This window comes from Colletotrichum spaethianum (assembly GCF_022836535.1).
Source record: "Colletotrichum spaethianum MAFF 239500 DNA, contig16, whole genome shotgun sequence".
In the NCBI taxonomy this organism is placed as follows: Eukaryota; Fungi; Ascomycota; class Sordariomycetes; order Glomerellales; family Glomerellaceae; genus Colletotrichum; species Colletotrichum spaethianum.
Genome location: NW_026054786.1, coordinates 421,551 through 434,904, shown reverse-complemented (window position 1 = coordinate 434,904; position 13,354 = coordinate 421,551). Strand labels below are relative to the sequence as shown.

The 13,354-nt window shown below is 51.1% G+C and overlaps 5 protein-coding genes and 1 non-coding gene across 6 annotated transcripts; 4 read left to right on the top strand and 2 right to left on the bottom strand.

The window, feature by feature from the left end:
* Positions 1 to 312: 312 nt before the first annotated feature.
* Positions 313 to 1,323, bottom strand: ColSpa_06631 (WW domain-containing oxidoreductase; the record flags this gene model as incomplete). The annotated part of the gene is made up of 1 exon (XM_049272843.1): positions 313 to 1,323. One exon carries the CDS (start codon positions 1,321 to 1,323, stop codon positions 313 to 315), a length of 1,011 nt encoding a protein of 336 aa, XP_049128800.1.
* A 649-nt stretch (positions 1,324 to 1,972) lies between these two features.
* On the top strand, positions 1,973 to 2,260 carry ColSpa_06630 (putative NADP-dependent mannitol dehydrogenase; the record flags this gene model as incomplete). Its single annotated transcript, XM_049272842.1, has 1 exon — positions 1,973 to 2,260. One exon carries the CDS (start codon positions 1,973 to 1,975, stop codon positions 2,258 to 2,260), a length of 288 nt encoding a protein of 95 aa, XP_049128799.1.
* Positions 2,261 to 2,420: 160 nt separating this feature from the next.
* ColSpa_06629 (uncharacterized protein) lies at positions 2,421 to 2,920 on the top strand (the record flags this gene model as incomplete). Its single annotated transcript, XM_049272841.1, has 2 exons — positions 2,421 to 2,445; positions 2,547 to 2,920. 2 exons carry the CDS (start codon positions 2,421 to 2,423, stop codon positions 2,918 to 2,920), a joined length of 399 nt encoding a protein of 132 aa, XP_049128798.1.
* A 1,688-nt stretch (positions 2,921 to 4,608) lies between these two features.
* On the top strand, positions 4,609 to 4,933 carry ColSpa_06628 (uncharacterized protein; the record flags this gene model as incomplete). The annotated part of the gene is made up of 3 exons (XM_049272840.1): positions 4,609 to 4,667; positions 4,724 to 4,883; positions 4,922 to 4,933. 3 exons carry the CDS (start codon positions 4,609 to 4,611, stop codon positions 4,931 to 4,933), a joined length of 231 nt encoding a protein of 76 aa, XP_049128797.1.
* A 3,892-nt stretch (positions 4,934 to 8,825) lies between these two features.
* On the bottom strand, positions 8,826 to 10,337 carry ColSpa_06627 (FAD-dependent urate hydroxylase; the record flags this gene model as incomplete). Its single annotated transcript, XM_049272839.1, has 1 exon — positions 8,826 to 10,337. The coding sequence occupies one exon, from the start codon at positions 10,335 to 10,337 to the stop codon at positions 8,826 to 8,828; it is 1,512 nt and encodes a 503-aa protein (XP_049128796.1).
* Positions 10,338 to 11,006: 669 nt separating this feature from the next.
* On the top strand, positions 11,007 to 11,093 carry ColSpa_tRNA_182. Its single transcript is given in 2 exon segments — positions 11,007 to 11,043; positions 11,059 to 11,093. It is a non-coding gene; the product is annotated as a tRNA-Glu (tRNA).
* The last annotated feature ends 2,261 nt before the right edge of the window (positions 11,094 to 13,354 follow it).

Sequence of the window (13,354 nt, the reverse complement as noted above, 5' to 3'; positions counted from 1 at the left end):
TGATCTCCTTGGTTCAAGCAATCTGATTGCCGTGAAATTATGGCAGCTATCTAGGAACTTCATACTGGCCTCTATTAGCTAGCCGTTAAGAGGATTCTGGAAAGCTCAACTCCATCTTCGCAAGGAAGAAATTTGCGCGGTAGCCGGCCTATCTCACTAACCAGATATTACTTTGTGGAAATCTCAGCCATGATTTGGGAATTCGTGTACAGGAGAAACCGAAGTTTGCCTGCACAACTATGACTACCTTTGCACTAAAATCTTACTCGTCCGTTTACAACCCAACATCTTGCCGCATTAGCCGTGGTGCCATCAGTCATCGTTGAAGCCCACTAGCTTGTTCGACTCCTCCCAAAGCTGCTTGGCTGATACCTCGTCGTAAGCCCACGGAGCGTACCCAGGCTCGCTTTGCGACCCCATATCGGCTGGACCTTGCTCGACAAGATCGCTGAGATACTTGCCGCCTCTGCCCTCCCATTCCTTACTAATCGCAGCGTAAATGGTCGTGGCTGCCCCCTGAGGGATGCTCTTCATGTTCTTTTGCAACGCTTCGTCTTTTGCAATCGACTCCAAATGCTCCTTTGGAAGATATTGAGAAAGGTTGGTGGCAATAATACCTGGGTGTAAAGAGAGAGCGTGTAAACCCTTAGACCCGTAACGTCTCTCGACCTCGTTCGCAAAGTAAATGTTTGCCGTCTTAGACTGCCCGTACGCACTCCAGGGCTCGTATGGATCCTTGGTAAAGTTAAAGTCGTCAAAACGGACTTTACCAAAGCGATGGGCCATAGACGATACAGAAATAACCCGAGACTGAAATTCGGGTGTAGAGGCCGCCAGGAGCGCAGGCTTTAACAACTGGAAGAGAAAGAAATGACCTAGATGGTTGGTCCCAAATTGAGTCTCGAAACCGTCTTCTGTCTTGCCCTCTGGTGTGGCCATAACGCCGGCGTTGAGGATGAGTAGGTTTAATTTATCGCTTTTGGAGAGGAATGCCTTGGCAGCTGAGCGTACTGAGGCCAGAGAGTCTAAACGAAGCTCGATAGCATGGATTGGCGCATCAGACTTAGGTCCAGGCCCATTCTTGACGCTATCCACAGCTTGCCGGGCCTTGGCTAGATCTCTGGCTGTAAGAAAGAGGGTGGCACCTGTGGCGTGGATGGCGCGTGCTGTCTCGACACCGATGCCTGAGTTCGCGCCCGTCACAAGAACGACTTTTCCAGAGAGTTTGCAGATAAGACCTTCATCGTTGACGACTTGGAGGGCTGTAGGACGGGCATCTCCAGGCCCCTTGGGGCTGACGTGGGAGGAGGCGTATCTAGACATTGTGGTTTGATGCTGTTTATTGCGTGTGTGCTCTTAGTGTGTTGGGGCGCGGATAGACAAGATTGCGTTGTTGCGTTTCAGTTGGTGAGATGCCGATTTGAGAAAGAAAAGGCTTGGGGTTTTTATATTCGCAGTCAAGGCGCATTAGACAGTCCAACTCTCCCGGCCGATGACCTCCCTGGCGCAGACTTCAAACTCAGAGTGGGCTCTGACAGACCGTTCTCGGCCTTAAGCTATCTCCATATGTGAATTACCTTTTCTGGTAATCAACGGATGCCAGAAACTTCAAACTAGGGTCATGGGAGATGCCAGGGGCCCCCGATGATTCTGCAAGGCGACCCTCTACAAGTTTAGGTGAACACACAACGATGCCAGTATCGGCACCCCCCTCGGAGTGGCGATCATAGCGTCAACCCCGAGAATGTTAAGTCCGTCACTCCACAACGCAGATTTGGTCACCCGGCTGCATGATGCAAATCCCAGGTTGATACTTTGGCGCCAAAGCGTATGGCTCACTAATCTATGTAGGGTATTGAGATATAAAGCTTCACTTAATCATTCAGCATCCTCAGAAATTATCCAACCACATATACTCGCTACTCCTTCAGTCCCTACACACACACGCTTTTACACCCACGTATCGTACAACATGGCTCCTCTTGTCTGGCTGATCACAGGAAGTTCCACCGGATTCGGTGCCGAATTTGTAAAGGCGCTTCTCGCGGCGGGAGATAAGGTCATTGCCACGGCACGCAACACCGCCAGCATCGAGCATTATCAAAAAGCAGGAGCATCTGTTCTCAAGCTAGACCTGGGCTCAAGCCAGTCCGACTTTGACAAACTGGCTGAGACAGCTATTGGTCTCCATGGCGGGGTTGATGTTGTTGTAAACAACGCTGGATACCCACACTTCAGCACTGTTGAGGACGATAGGTAATTGTGACCACGCTCCATCTCGTGAGTTTGGAGGTTCCTAATTGGATTTTAGCCTTGAACACTGGAACAACGTGTTTCAAACTCATGTCTTTGGACCTTTGGGAGTAGCACGAGCTTTCCTGCCGCATTTCCGGTCAAAGAGAAGTGGAAATTTTGTGTTCATGGGGTCCATTGCCGCGTGGGGAGGTATGCCAGCATTGGCAGCGTATTGCAGTTCAAAGGCAGCTCTCCGAGGTTTGTGACACACCCAATCTGGACTGAACGAAACAGTGACTAATATGTGCTAGCCGCCGTCGAAAGTCTGAATCTGGAATCAAAGCCTTTCGGGATCAAAACGCTTTTAGTCGAGCCCGGCTACTTCCGGACCGAATTTCTCAATGAGAAGAAGGCAGTCTTTGTTGACACCAAAATTGACGACTACAGGCCCCTTGTGGACAACTTGTACCCACAAGTCAAAGGGATCCATCAGAAACAGCCTGGCGATCCTGCCAAAGGTGTGGCGCGTATCGTCGACTTGGTCAAGTCTGACGCCGCTACAACAGAATTCCCCGTTAGTTTGGCTTTGGGCGACGACGCTCTTGAGGCGATCCGAAACAAGTGCCAAGCCACGTTGGATTTGTTGGACAAGTGGGCCGACAAGTCTTCGAACATGACGTTCTAATCGACAACTATGGGTAACATGATGACGGTGAACGTAACTTCTGCAGACCTGGCTGTGCCTTTGGTATCGCTTCTCAGGAACTGCAGCAGCCCCCCCCATGTACTCCAAGCAGAACAGACTATGTCTAATGACAATTTATCTATCTAACATGTATCTTTGCATGCTCCCTCTTCCTTTGGAGCAGACACCTACGGTGATGAAACGTCCATTAAAATTCGCATGATTAGACATCATCTCATATGATATTCAGGTTTTTCAAACCTCAATTGTTTATATCATTCTGAGGCTGTCGCTCTACTACTGGCTTTCAAGGCTGAACATGCACTCGTTGGCCCTCTTGATGCGTTTTTGGGACACATAACAAATAGCGCTTCACACTCTCGCACTTTACTTTGCAGAATGGGTATATTGCATTGGAACATCATGGTTCAATCAATAAAGTAAACAGCAAGGCACTTATAAGGCTTGCATGCATCGCGAAGCAGGGAAACAGTTTTCGGAGATCAGTTGCCTTGCAACCTTCGTTGCAACTAGTCTTTGTTTGGTAATGGCCAAGCCAAGAACAAGACGAGGGGTTTGGATGCTTTGAAATGCAGTCTTCTGGCTTGTACGAGTTCATGCGGACCAAGAGGTTGGCAAAGCCCTCTCTGCCTGGTCAACCTCGCAGTAGGCACCAATGATTTCCACAAGTGTCAATAAAGTTCGGCTGTGTTTCTGCCAGACTTCCGTATTAGGCAAACAATCAAGCAAGCCCACTAGCTACCAGCTACTAATCGTACGTCAAGCCAAGCTCTGCGTCTGTGCGACAGGGCTCCTCAAGGGTATGGGTGAGCACAACAATCGCGACAGGGTCCAAGAAAAGTATCTGAGGCAACCCTATCTATTCTGAATGTATCGGTCATGGAGCTGCTTTGTAAGCCATCAGATTGTTTACCCAAAGCGGCAAGATACGAGGAGAGGCAGATCACAGCCCATTGAACCCCACAAATACACGCTCAAATCTGATCCAAGCCACCGCTGAGCTGCGTAGAAGTCACAGCGGTATGAAATTCATGGAAAAGACATCATCCTAAAACTTTCGGACTTCGCTAGCAATATCGATGATAACCTTTCAACGCGGAAATAGGAGTTAGGACGAATTTCCAGTCTCTAAGCCGACCCTCTGAACTTTCCATGTGGTTAGGGCCACTTTCTACTGCGGTTGCACCATGAAGGCTCTCATCTAGCTTGGGCTTGGCCACGAGTATATTGCCGCCTGAGCCCAGGCAATGCCCCTCAATACGAATCATCAAATACCGTAGACCTCGTTGCCAAGAGTTTTAACGTCAATACCGGCCATCTTTCCCTCATCCTTCTGAGCTCACCTGACCTAAACTAGTTGAGCCAATGCCGTAAATGCGTACCATTACTTTCGAAGTCGATGGCCAACAAGGAATTGACCGTGGCCGATGTTGTAATCAAATGATTTGCCAAGTGTAACAGGCCATTCATGCTTTTACCGGTTCATTTGGAAGGCAGGGTCAAACTGGTTATTTCAAGAAGGCCTTATATAGATGGCAATCACTTCCAGGTCATTTTGAATCTTCCGAAACCATTATCTTATTGTGTTCACTGACAGCTGTCAGAAAATGATGCTTTCTATTACTACCTTCTTTTGCTTGTTGCTAGGAGCAGCTCAAGCCATCAACATGACAGATTACGCGCCGGCATGTGGCGTTGACCATGGGTTCGACCTCTGGTACAGGAAGTACGTCGACTTTCAAGACTTATGACTTAGCAAAGCTCACACAAGACCCTACGCAGAATCCTCGGTGTTTTTGAGGACCCGACAACGACAGACAGTGTCACCCAATTCTTCGCACCAGGTGGCGCCTTGATTCTCCGTGACGTTAGCGCAACGGGCGACCAGATCTTGGAAGCTCGCGGAGCTATTCTGCCCGTCGACGGTTCAGTGCAATGGAACGTATGTAGTAACCCTTGCTGCTCAGTAACATCCCCAAGCTCGCCAGCTAAATTCGTTCGAACAGCATTTCCCAAACAATACAATTGTCGCCTCAGAAACGCCGACGAATAAGTCATTTGTTGTCGCCGGTGTCTTGGAGGTAACTCTTCCCGCTAATGCAAGCTGTTCCACAACCTAGTAAGGCATATCAAATTCCCGGCATGTGTGACTTAGAATATGGGACAGCACTGACGCTGCAAATCTAAGCTTCCAAACTCTTTTCACTGTGGAAAAAAACTTGACTACCGGCAGAGCAAATCTTGCTCCCTATGGCGGTAGTCTTCTCATCTACCATGGCTTTTCAATCAACGCAACGAACGATCCATGCATCAAGTAGGTCATCAACGATCCAAGCAACGCCCGATCAATACAAGGAAACCAAATTGATTTGAGGGCTGCTGGCGAATGAGAGTGTGTTAAACAGCCAAGCACAAAAGACGTTGGATGCTTGATTAGTGGGTGGCCACCTATGATAGCCCTCAAGCCAATAGATCACCAAGACCACAGGAGAACAGGTCCAAATTTTGTGCTGCAAGAGACTTAAAATCTTATATAACGTCATCACCCCATGTACAGTATGCGCTTAACAAAGATTGCTTCGTGTGTAACGTATCGAGCAACAGCTCCGTGATCCAGTCTAGATGCCTAAGTTCCCTCCCATAATTGACTATGTACACCCCTGAAGCCACTATGGAGCGGGCCCCAGATTACTCTTGATTAGTTTTAATCTCTGCGTCGGTACCTTGATCGTAGCTTGCAAGCCTAGTATTGTATTCAGACTGGAACAGGCGTGCTGCAACAGCTAGCAGAAAACGTTATCCAGTAGGCCAGCTTGAGATTTCCACAGAGTCAGCCACGGCACGCTCGTAGCAACAGGATAGGACTTTGTAAACCCGATCACTAGAGGTAGAACTCAAAAAAAGATCTGGGTGTACGGCTGAAGTGTTTAGCAGGGCTGCTAACATGTAACTTGCTGCTAGTGATCCGAACAAAGGCCAAGGTTTACGCTAGAGCAAAAGCAGAAAACAATTAGGTCTTGGCACCCGATCAAACTGAGAGAGCTTTGTTTTAGAATTAATTTTGTAATCCGGCCCCCACCCCGCGCGCCTTAAGTCCGGGAGATCTTTATCACTGACTCCGGCTTTCTATCTACACCAGTGTTCTCTAATTGTTTTCCTAATTGGGTGAACCCATAGATCAAACACCTCGCTACATCTCATCCGCCAGCTTTTACATCGAAAAGCTCTAAGACCACACGCCCTTTGGACAGGCATACGCTTTGGGGAAGCTACCATCAGGTGCCGAATTGTTCATGTAAGTGGTACCAGGACAATCTTGGTTAGCTTCCGGCGAGCAAGCAGGCTTGGGAACCACATGTCTGCCTCAAGGTTGGCCCCATCTACAGGTAACGCCATGTCTATGAAGGCGCGTGTTGCAACAAGACGGTGCTGACGTGGTCAAAAGAGGGCAAGGGGTTCGCTTTCGTGACAGCAGATTCGCATGGCCAGCCGGCTGCCGAGGATCGCAAGCTTATACGAAGTCATGTCATGAGGGGGAAGAACACCCGCAAACGAAACACCCCTAGTAGGCTCAAGGGTCGTGTCTCTACTGCCACTCTTGCGAGACAAGTCTCAGAGCACTGTATAGGGGGCATTGATTTGTCCAAAGAGTCCCACACAGCTCATGCAGGATCCCGGATTCTCTACAGTGATGCCATTCCGTTGTACGGCCACCCCGGCTCGACCTCTCTTGCCGTCAATGCTTTCACTTTTGTCACGTTCCCTGAAGAAATCGACAGCAAAGCCCGCAGCATGCTATGCACATGTAAGTCTCTCTGCCTAAAAGTGGGATACTTCTTTTGACACGTTCTTCGTTGCAGACTTCACATATCTGAAAGATACTATGTACCCGATTGCAAGATATTCTCGTTCCGATTCTGCCAGCACGTATTGGTTCGACTGGACCCAACTCGATCTGGCATATCTACACTCCATTCTGTTTACAATGTCATTCTTCTCTGATAGTCTGACAGGACATCCAAGTGAAAGAACAAAATATCACTCGTATCGGACCATAAGCGAGCTTAACAAGCAATTAGCTGACACGAAAACTGCGCTGACTGACTCGACAACCACTGTTGTCATGGCTATGGCCCTGATTGCAGAGTGTTTTGGGGACGTGGATGCTGCTCATATGCACGTGATGGGCCTTAAACGAATCGTTGAGTTGCGCGGTGGCATGGAGTCTTACGTGAGCAAGCCTCTCCTACAAGCCAAGCTTTACCGGTCAGTCATGTTTCTGTCTTCTGTCGCGCCAGAATCGCTGATGACTATGCTTATAGTGCTGGCTTGGTGTACAGTATTTGTACCGGGGCTGAACCAGTATTTTGCGAAGAAACTACATCTTATGCGTCAGCTTTCGATCATTCACCTGAGCTCATTCGGCTGAAGCCGCTTGACGCATCACACTTCTCTCACTCGCGAACTCTTGTACGCGCATTAGACAGAAGACTCTACAGCGTATTCAAAGATGTACAGGGCCTCTCACACCTGCTTAACAACAGCTTTGACTCTGGGCACAAGACACAGGAGATGGTTCTCGAAGAGCTATTGACATCTGTTCAGTCCCGGCTACTCAGGCTGAAGTTCCATGACCTGGGCAGTAGTATTGCCGAGCTTCTCCGGTTGTCACTTATTGCTTATTTGACAACCGTATTCTGGTGTTTCCCAGGTCTTAGGTTCGACTACCCGCATCTGGCCATCCAGTTTCGGCAGGCTTGTTTCGCCTTCTCGCCTACGACAGCTAGAGAAAAACATCATTTCGTCTGGGCGTTGACGGTAGGCGCAATCTCTTTGTTCCACGGGCGTGATCAGGATTGGCTTTTGAAAATACTCTACCCTCTGATCCAAGATCACCTAGGGACGACATGGGTTGAAATGAGGAAGAGTCTGGGTCACATCATGTGGGTTGGAAGTATTCATGATTCTTTAGCTTTAGAGGTGTTCAGCCACTATATTGGAGAATCCGGGGCACAAGATGCAGCTGTTTTCGAGTCAGCAAAATGAACAGTTTTGTGAAGTTATCCGTCTTTTTACAAGCATGAATAGCCATCGCAGCTCGCCCCATCCCAAGAGATCAACATCTTGAATGTGCATGCGGAGGCGCCCATGGGATCTTTGCGTTGTAGATACTGCGGCTCGCCGAACAAAAGCTGCCGTCTTACATGCCCGACTTCCCGGTGCAGAAACATCTTTGGCTTGCTGTGGGCACAAGCCCCGGTACGTGCTGTATCCCACGCTTGGCGCATTGAACTGTCCACTGACCCTTGTTCAGGCGGTCTCAATGTCCTCGGTTCTGTATTGAAAGGCCGAGGAGCATGGGGAAGACATGTTGGTGGTGGCAATCAGAGAGATACACTTAAAGGTGATGCACTTATTACTGAACAAAGATGGACAGAGATATGGATCTACGAGTTGACAAGTTTCTAGCTTTCAGCGTTGCTTTGCCCCGCCATTACCTTTTGTTTTCCTTTCTTCTCTTGAGTCTCTTTTCCGGTCTTCTTACGTTTCTGGATTTACAGCTACGTCCTCAAATGAAAGTCTTGCCACAATGAGTACTGGTCGCCCACATGTTTTCCATGGAAAGCTGTTGTAGAGTGTCCCCCCCCCTCCCAAACCACTCTCATCTATTCGGGCCAAGGCTCGATGATCTGAAATGTTGAGGACTCCTAAGAATAGAGACAATTCAATTCACACCGTCTACTTTGAAACGTCCATCCATAGGCCACGGGTCCTTGGTCTTCTTAGCCCTGGTAATCCGAACAAGTCAGCGTCAAAAACCCACGTCTCAACACGCAAGACTCGAAGTACGAATAGGGAAGAGAGTGAAGGACATCGTTAAAACCTACTTCAAGTCGGCCCCAGGCGACATCTTTGCGGCATAATGCCGTAAAGCCCTATAATACCACGCCGAACCTAGGCCAACGGACCCGACCCACGACGCCACGGTAGCCATCTTCCCCGACCTGGGCACCCGAAGCCTAGCGTACCCCTCGGCAGCCGCCCGGAAATCGCTGCCTGCAGCTGACGCTTTCTCGTTTCTCTGACTAGAGGGGCCACAGTGCTTCAAAAGCATGCTCGCAAGAACAGTGGCATCCTCGATCGCGAACCCCGTTCCCTGACCGCTGGTGGGGAGCATCAGCCGCGCGGCGTCGCCAAGGAGGACGATGTTGCCGCCGCCGCTGGGGGTGCTCCAATGGATTTCGTTTTCTTTCCAGACCCGTTGGCGCAGTGGCGTGTGGATTATACGGTCTGCTGACTTTAGAATTGTCTTGAAGTCGCCGGCGAAGGGGTGGCGGAGGCGCAGGTGGGCGCGGAGTATGGCGATGGTGGCGGATTTGGGGTACTGGCTAGGCACAATGGCGGCGTGCCACGATTCCTCGGTCCCCTCTCCATCTACAGTTGAGAAATCTGTATCGTTCGCAACAGCTCTGGAGTCTTCTGCCGGGTCTGTCCGAGATTCTGGCGGCGTTTGTTCCGGGAGAATCAAGTCCCAGCGCAACATCCTCCCGGGACATGGTCCCGTGGCTAGGAACCCCTGCGGCAACCACACAGAATGGGATTCGGAGAACTGGCGCTCAGGGACGTGTGAGGCGGGCATCTTGTCGGCAGAGGATATACCGTAGATGCCCGTCATGCCCATATGATCCGGAAGCCAGCGCTGTTCCGCTGTCTCCGGGTCACGGAGGTTGAGGATATGGCGGCGAACTGGGGAGTACCCGCCGTCTGCACCAACGAGAAGGTCGACATCAAGGTGTGTGCCATCGGCGAAGCTCACACGGGTTTGACTGTTGCTATGGCCATCTTCTTCTTCCATGCTTTTGCTGGTAGGAGCAATATGCTCGAAACGGACGGCTTTTTTGGACCACCTCAACTCGCCTCCGAGCTCACGTACACGGTTGACAAGGAGGGATTGCAGCCCCGCACGCTCAAAGTACATGGCGCCCATTTGCATGTCGTGAGACCAGAATCCATTGACCATTGTCTTGAGATGCGTGAGGGGGGCGTCCACGTCGCAGTCCAGAGACGAGGGACCGGACCAGAGGGTCAGGTCGTCACATTCATAGCCGTGCTTACGGATAGCGTCACCGAGGCCGAGACTCAGGAGGGGGTGTAGGCCGTTTGGGAGGAGGGCAACCGAGGCGCCAGCGCGCTGGTGATGGTTGGTTGAGGGTGAGGATGGAGAGGAGCTTCCATCGCTAGTGACCTGGACTGGGACCGGGGCTGGCGTCTGGTCGAAGAGGATCGGACGGAAGAGAGTGCGGAGAACCGGATGGGTCAGGAGGTGTAGTGCCAATGTCGGGCCGGCGATGGCGGCGCCGCATATGCCCACTATTCTCGGTGCCGGAGGTGTCATTGCGGGATTGGTTTATCTGCGATGCGGGGATGGAATGTGCTAGCATTCCATGAAGTACGTATTACAAGCGTAAAACGAGCAGCAACAATTAAGAGTAAGAGTGATCACTTCAGAAAATATCTGATGTCGGAGATTGTTGACTTTTTAAGGATTCCCACACAAGGAGTATTTTTTACGAAGTGTCGATATTCTTCTTTAATTGCTTTGCTCTCTTGGCTTGGTGTGTCCTTTCGGACAACCCAAGCCGCACGAGAGCATCTACATCCAACGAATCCGTCGTCCAACATTCCAAAGCTGATGCCTTGGCAGAAGCCGCCCAATTGGAATCTTACGCCAGGCATTGGCGTGGCGCGTGGCTTCCATAGGGCTGCATCCTGCGTAAAAAGGTGACGCCCGGGCCGTAAAAAGACGATGGCCGTGGAAGCCAGGTCCGGTCACAGTTCGTAACGGGTTTCACTGCGGTGCCTGTCACTTCACCGTGCCGACGGGCTTGCCCAAGTCAGCGGAACTCACAAAGGTATACAGGGACTTGGGAATAGAAGATAAAAAGAGATTGGCTGCCTTTCAAAAGCCTGGCAGGCTCGAGGAGTGTCATTAAATCTCGGGTTCACTCAATGTAGAGCAAAGAGAGATACTTATTGTAGAATTTGAAAGGCTTAGTCACAGAAATCCGATATGGTGTAGTGGCCAACATGATGCCCTCTCATCTCTACGAGAGGTTAGGCATAGCCCCGAGTTCGATTCTCGGTTTCGGAACATAACCTTTTGCACTTTTGACCAAGTTGCAAACGATCGATCGGTCCTCTCGCAATTGCCCATCTCCCTTTTGGTGCTCTTGCTTCCACATGGGGCGTTTGCTGGGCCAGGAAGACGAGAAATTCCGCGTTACGCCCCGGTGTTCATGCTTCCGTTTTCTAAATAACGATGTGCAAACTCAGATTTTTGATATATAACAAACAAGACTCGGCGATGAACATCATCGATCATCAAGTTTCAACCTGTTCACAAGAGTCACCGACACCAGCATGTTCCTGAATTACGTAGCATCGAGTTGGGCTCAGTCGTTTTGGGAGGCAGCGCACGCCGAGGCTTCTTGCTCTTCATCTCTGCCAAGGACGACCTGAGCCTCATATTATGCCGTCAAGCTAAACGGTATAAGCGACAGAAACTCAAGGGAGTTTAAACAGCAAGTAAAGTTGCAGCCGCAGCCGCGAGGCAAACCACCTGCGGATCCCATCCCAGTCACGATGGACTTCCCATAATCCCCGTGAACATCAGAAGCATCGAGGCCCGACAAACACGAGGAAATCGTCCGCGAGCCAGTCCAACCAAAAACCATCAGAACCGTATGCCGCGCTCGTCAGTCCTCCCTGGCTTCCCGCCGTGCCCTACCCGAGTACCAAGTTTCAACAAAAGAGCATCGAACAAGCAAGCATGAGACAAAGATCCACCAAGTGTCTTGAGGAACTGAACGCCACTCTGCCGATCGCTCGTGGCCCAGCAAGGTTTGTCGGGACCATTCCTCGCTGGTCCCGACAAAGTACCGGCCGTGAGACGGGATCAGCTACCGGTACTCGAGAAGCTAAGGAAAAAGGAAATAGACGACCATGTCAATAAACAATCAAAAACCCCACCCGGAAGAGATTTGGAAGAAACTCTAGAAGTGTCGAAGCGAGAAACAACCAAGGTGACAACATGGCACAACAAAATGTCCGACTCGAAGCGGGACGGGATCGGCATCGCACGTGCGCTCTCGCAGAAATAAACTGCCCGCTTTGAGCAGACAAATATCATCCTATGCGAGATGTTCTCCATCGGCTCATTCAGAGACAGTAAGATGGACACTGGCATCCCAGCGCGTTCGACCCTTTTCCAAGGATTCAACTTGGCGGTCCACCGCGGTTACGTTGCAAGAGAGACTGGGGGGAGAAAACGAGAAAAGGCGGAGCCGGACATGCCCCCGGGCCCCGAGCGAGGATCGGCGGTATCCCACTTGGGGGTGACATTGCAAAGTCGTAGCCGGCCAGCAAAGACGCCTTGCCGTCGAGGCGTCGCGGCCTTATCACGAGGGTTGCAGGATCAACAATGCGGTGCCTCATCGGTTTCCCCTCACCATCTGCAGAGTTGTTGACGGCCAGAATTGAGTCCCATTTGTGAATCCCGCCAGGCTTTTTTCTTCCAGAAGGGAACGAGAGAAAAATCTTGGAAGGGCGGCGGTGCCCGCCAAACTTAACCTCGCGCCAATCCCACCCACGCCCCCATCGAGATCCTTCTCATCGACAGCCCATCCATCCTTCTCGTGCGCGCGGGCACGACGGTGCACCGTCTGCCGTCCTGTCCCTGCTGGATGGCTCCAGCTTACCGTCGATCGCCAGCATGCAAGGGAAAGGCAGCACTGGCCCCCTCTCCCCCCCTATGCGCGCTATCTGATATCAATATCAAAGACATGGGCACCACCAACCACCCTCACCAAGCCTATTCCAGACATGGATGCGCCGCTCTCAATGTCGGCACCGACGAACAATCTGCCGGCGCTTCTGGAGCGACGAGAGAGACATGCGTACAGCAGGAAGCATGGCGTCTCAGACATACTATAGTACAGAACGTCCGCATCAGCTGCGGGCCTCCCTTGCCTACCTGCTGTCTCTGGTCAGTGATCGCCCGTCAACAACGCGTCAGTCGAAACAGTGTTGCATGCGCATACGCGCAGGCGATGCGTGGTGCAAAGAGATGTGCGAAGCCCGCTGCATGTCTTATCTCTCGGCGTGGGAGGTTATCGCCTGCTCTGCTCAACCCGCCCGCTTGAGCCGTGACAGCAGCCGGCGCGCGTCTTCCGTGCGAACCCACCCACACGTATGCGTCTTCAGGTCACGTTCGTTACGGCCACTATGCGATGAGCATCCCCATGATCTACGCGACTGTCTTTGATGCAGAGCGAGAGAGAGAGAGTGTGTGTGTCTATGTGTATATGCATGTGTACGTGCACGTGCGTGTACACAGTCGTGTCAGTCTTCAGT